Raw genomic sequence first — 5,418 nt, 5'->3', positions numbered from 1 at the left:
TTCATTAAAGAAAATTTACTAAATTGTTTTTGTTTTATTGATCTAGAACTTGTTTGTTTCTCTCTTTCATTTGAATGTTAATGAAATCCTTGAAATCCTTGAAACTTGATCATAAAAGTTTATTTTCTCATTGGAAATTCGATTTATTGTACAATCATTGCCTTAAAGTAGAGGAGATGTGTGTATATAGTAGACCGATCCGAATGTTAAATGAATGAAATTCTGAGAGAATTCCCAAAAACAAACCACAAACAGACACAAGACAGAGAGATATGGCAAGATCAACTATAGATATATATAGGATAAATAAATAGGAATATATTTTACATTTTGTTTGTTGTTTCTGTATTTTGCTTCATCGATTTCTTTGAATTGAATATTGATTGAGAGAAAATCACAAATACATATGTACATATACATATGTATATGTGTATGTGTGTATGTACATATAATTTATTCTCTATTTATATACAACAACAACAACAAATTCAAATTGAAAGGCTTGAGAATACCAAAAAAACCAAAAAAAAACCTTAGCATAACTAATTAAACATTAAGTCACATGTAATCGTATTTATGGCATACATACTACAACAACAACAACAACAAACAGCAACCACATACATACATACATACATATAAAAGCATATACAAAAACAAAAAATTATATCTAACAACCTAAAAAAAAAAAAACAAAACAAAACGTAAAGACAATGACAAGCAATTTTAAGCGAAACAAATAAAAACTAAAATTTCAAAATATTTAAAACAAACCACAAAAACAAAAACAAAAACCAACTGGCTACCAATGCTAATGCTAAAGGGTAAACGGCATTTAATTTATTTAAATCATTCAACAAAATACAACAACCCAAACCAAAGCTTATAAATACCATAAACCCAACTATATAGTTAAAATATCGTAACATAAATAGCAATAGCATACATATACATATATATAAATAAATATATATATTCTAGTTGAAAGTAATTTAAAAAAAAAAAACCAACTAAATTGAAATGATCATATATGTAAATTATAAAAAGAAAAATGGGATAAGATTGATTTAGAACTTTTGAAATATATATGAAAATAAAAACCCCAAAACAAAAAAAAATATATATATATATATATATATAGGAAACAAGTGAGAGATGAGATCGTGAATTGCTGTAGATATATCACATAAAATTCTATATACACACACACACACACTGACACACACATACAAGTAATATGAAAACATCTCTTTAAAGTCTCGCTTTTCATTCCAACAACAAGAAAATTACAAGTATGTATATGTATGTATTCAAGTTGAGAAAAAGCAAATATATATATACATATGTATATATATTTAAAACACGGAACCACTCACTTAATAATGCAAGAACAACAACAACTACAAGAAAATCTACTGTGCCACCTAGTACATAACAAGAAAATGGTTATATATCTGCAAAAACAAAAAATTGTATAGAAACTAACTTGAAACCAAACCCAAAGAAACCAACAAACAAATGTAACAAAGCAACCAAAACAAATCGAATGCTCACTTTTATATTTTTATCATACATACATATACCAAAAGCAACAACAACAACAAAAACAACAATAAACATATACATACATACCAACAATACACACATACACACCTAAACACAATACATACGTATGTATTTATATCAAGAAAAACGAAGCACCGTATAAACCACTGAACAAACCTAACAACAACAACAACAACAAGATGAACAATATATTTATATAGAAATTGAAAAAAAAGGATATACATAATATATATATATATGTATGTATGTATATGTACTTAATTTGAAGCTTTGTAGAGCCGCTAAACCCAAGTCCTCTTCCTTCTCCTACATACTCACACACAAACACAACCCTCTCTCTCTCTATCTCTCTCTCTCTCCTGCTTCCTATCCCCCCTTATACATTACTTTTTTTCCTGCGAGACAAAATCAACTCAAATATTAATTAAAAAAAAAAAAAAGAAAAAAAAAACGAATCATTTGATTTAACAAAAAAAAAAAAATTGGTAGATAAACTAAAATACACAAGAAAACACCAGGCATAAACGCAAAAGATCGAGCTAAACTAGTGCATAATATATATAGAGAGAAAAATACAAAAACAAAGAAAATAAATCATTTCAGTTGTGTATATTGTAAAATTATTAAACCCCAAAGAATTAAAGTTAAACATTTAACAAAAACTTATTGAAAGCAAACATTAACATTAATTGTATTTATCAAAATTTAAAAGAACAAAATGAAAAAAATGGAAAGTAAAACGCATTAGCATAGCAAAGGAGAAAACAACAACAAAAAATATATATGTATGAATAATAATAATAATAATAATTATATGAAGCGCTGATTTAATATTATATTATTAATTATTGAACAACAACAACAACAACAAAATGATATTGTCCTTGGTATTTACATATACATATATGAGAAGAAGATGAAAAAACAAAAACAAGTAAAACAACAACAGAAAGAGGAAAGAAGAAAAAAAAAAGACAAACAAAGCAAAAAAGAAGAAAAAAAAAAATGAAATTAAAAATAAAAACAATTTTTTTTTTTTTTATATATATAACAACCGGTTGAACCTCTTGATTTGCATAGGCGGCTCTCGTGCCCAACGTGTATCGAGACACAGAGAAACCGATTCAGATTTAGATTCTAATATAGTTTAGTTTAGTGTCAGTCAGTCAGGGGTAGAGAACAAAAAAAATGCCATCAGCCAATCTTCAACTAAGTGCAAACGATCAACAGGTATTGGAATCCATATTCAATCCGCTTGAATTGAGTTCCAGCATATCCAGCCAAGTGCATCCTGAATCGGAACTAACAGATATAGACACTGATTTGGAACCTGAACTAGCATCTTCTGTACGGTAAGACAACATGTACTTTGTTGGCCTCACTTTAGAGAGAAGAGAAGAGGTTAGATGATCTTTTTGCAGAACAGAAGAAAAGGTAGTCATGGCCGGTTACAAGCATGGTTGCCCTCGTCTTAGTTGAATCCAGGCCATTCTTCTGACTTTTAACTTTTGTATCAAGTTTCAAACTTATTGTTAGTCTTACGTTTGTTTAGAGATATGGTAAGTCATTGTAAGTCATTATCATTAACTGTGGTAAGACATGAAGACAAGCTCTTGCCAGTCTCAGCTGTAATTTTATTTATTTGCTCACTATTAGTAACCATTTTCTCGTTTACATATATAGTTTCTTTAGCAGTGCTCGCAAACAGCAATTGAACATATTTCATAATCAAAATCTAACTTTAGATACAAAATTAGCCATTACGTATACGCCTAGGTGAATCAACACGTTCTAATCTGAGCCCTGATCTGTTTGACAAGGAACAGGCCATGTAGCGAGCCAGAAAATATAAAGACCTCTTGAACTGAGGATTTTAGTCAATGGTTCTTTAAATATACCTTAATTTTTTCACTCGGAAGTCGTTGTTACTTGGAGACCTTTTTACAAATCATTTAACCAAAAACTGGCAAAACAAACCCATAAAAACAAAGGACATTCTTACAATTGTTAGCATTCAAAGAATCGCTAAAAAATATTTGTTATTTTTTAAATTCACTAGTCAAGTTAAAATGTCAAAAATTTTGTAGGCAGTTTTTAGAATTTCTTAATGTTTCCCCTTACTTCTTTTACGTCGAATTTTTAGCAAACATTTTCTATGTCATTCCATGTTAATCGAAATTTTTATGCCATCTAAAAAATTGGAAATTGTTAAGTAAACTTCCTGAAGCGATAAAGGAATCCCCTAAAACTATCAGTACAATTCTGTAAGTTCATGAAGTTATAAGGATAAAGCGGCACTAACATCAACTTGTGTTTATAGACTTGAAAATAGTTGAATTTAAAATTTCATGCATTACAAATTTATTATACTTGATTTGGATAAGTGCGCGCGACCTTATTTTGCCATTCACCACGAATTCACTGTAATCTCAACAGCGGTTTAACAGCATCATTGGCGAGCACTGTTAAAATAACAACCGAAGTGGCAACGCCATTGCAAATAACCGCCAAATTTAAAATGTAACATATTTATATAAAATGCAAACAATTTTTTTTGATTGCATTTAGAAAATTAGAACTGCAAGCTGTGCGATTAACAGAGGAGGGAGACATCGATAAAGCTTTGGCCATATTCGATGAAGCACTAAAATTGACTGAAAAAGCTTCTCTATTAAATAATCGAGCACAGGCCTTACTTTTGGCTAGACGTGATGAAGGTAAGAATGACACAATGCAAAATGAAAGTTATAAATTTAATTAATACAAAGCAACATACAGATGCCCTTGAGGATTTGAATCGAGCTTTAATTGTGGCCACCGATCAACAGATTCGTACCAAATGTCATGCCCATTGCCAACGCGGAGTTCTACATCGAAAATTGGACAATTTGGATAAGGCTCGTGATGATTTTGAGTCAGCCGCAAAATTGGGCAGTAAATTTGCTAGAGAACAGGTAAAAATGCAAAGAGAACAAAAATTGAATACCAAATCAAATTGTTTACTCAATGATGACCTCAATTTCAGCTGGTGGAAATCAATCCCTTTGCGGCTCTCTGCAATCAAATGTTGCGGCAGGCTTTCGATCAGCTCAAATAAGCGGAGGGATGATGCTTTGATTTTGCAAGCAAAGGGCCACAGCTCGTTAACATAAATAAAAATTAATTAAGTTTAAGACGCGTTGTTTTATGCGATAAGAGGAAGACGACCCATCAAGTGATGGTGGTGGTGCTGCTGCTGCTGCTGGTGGCAAGCTGCAAAAAGTGGCACGTGGACCCAAACCAAAAAACCAAACCAATGAAACAACGAAACGGGAACGGGAACCCAGTAGTAAGAGTAGTTGTAGCAGTAGAAGTTGTGTCTCAGTCTCAGTTTAAGTATCAGAGTCCCAGAGCTAAAATCGTGAGCACTCGGGGGGCAGCACACATTACATACGACGACGAGTTTGAAGCAAAAAAACAGCGGCAAAAACGAAAACAGTTATTAAATGCAGCAGGCTCTTCTTGTCAGATTGCAGCAGGCACCAGCCACCAAGCACCAGGCGGCATCAGGCAGGCAGGCAGGCAGTCAGGTTCCCAATATCCAAGTCCCCGACGACCGCAAGGCAAATTAAAATAAACGAAAGTGGTTTGTCTTGGGCCCAGCAGGACGAAGGTGCATGGTGGTGCATTGGTAGTAGAACTCGGGATTGGGATTGGGATTTGTGCGGTTTGTGTTTTTGGCACGCTTTTTTTTTTGCATCCAGGATCTCGTGTCCTCTCTGCCTTTCTCTCTCTCTCTCTGGTCGTATCCCGGGATCAATGTAAGCGCGCTAAAGCTTTAACAGTTAAACGAAGCCTTCTGTTGAATTGGCT

The 5,418-nt window shown here is 32.4% G+C and overlaps 1 protein-coding gene across 1 annotated transcript; it reads left to right on the top strand.

Moving 5' to 3' along the window:
- The first annotated feature begins 142 nt into the window (after positions 1-142).
- LOC137580076 (tetratricopeptide repeat protein 36 homolog) lies at positions 143-4,739 on the top strand. The gene is made up of 4 exons (XM_068293993.1): positions 143-2,918; positions 4,135-4,283; positions 4,345-4,520; positions 4,592-4,739. Exons 1-4 carry the CDS (start codon positions 2,755-2,757, stop codon positions 4,661-4,663), a joined length of 561 nt encoding a protein of 186 aa, XP_068150094.1. The 5' UTR covers positions 143-2,754; the 3' UTR covers positions 4,664-4,739.
- The last annotated feature ends 679 nt before the right edge of the window (positions 4,740-5,418 follow it).

Source organism: Drosophila tropicalis, unplaced genomic scaffold (assembly GCF_018151085.1).
Source record: "Drosophila tropicalis isolate 14030-0801.00 unplaced genomic scaffold, ASM1815108v1 contig_805, whole genome shotgun sequence".
In the NCBI taxonomy this organism is placed as follows: Eukaryota; Metazoa; Arthropoda; class Insecta; order Diptera; family Drosophilidae; genus Drosophila; species Drosophila tropicalis.
This window is presented reverse-complemented; position numbering and strand designations above follow the sequence as displayed.

What these genes read in the sequence shown, in the direction of transcription:
- LOC137580076 (XM_068293993.1), top strand. Translation starts at nt 2,755, where the DNA reads ATGCCATCAGCCAATCTTCAACTAAGTGCAAACGATCAACAGGTATTG. An exon ending in GAACTAGCATCTTCTGTACG is followed by an intron (nt 2,919 to 4,134) that starts GTAAGACAACAT and finishes GATTGCATTTAG; the next exon opens with AAAATTAGAACTGCAAGCTG. An exon ending in TTTGGCTAGACGTGATGAAG is followed by an intron (nt 4,284 to 4,344) that starts GTAAGAATGACA and finishes AGCAACATACAG; the next exon opens with ATGCCCTTGAGGATTTGAAT.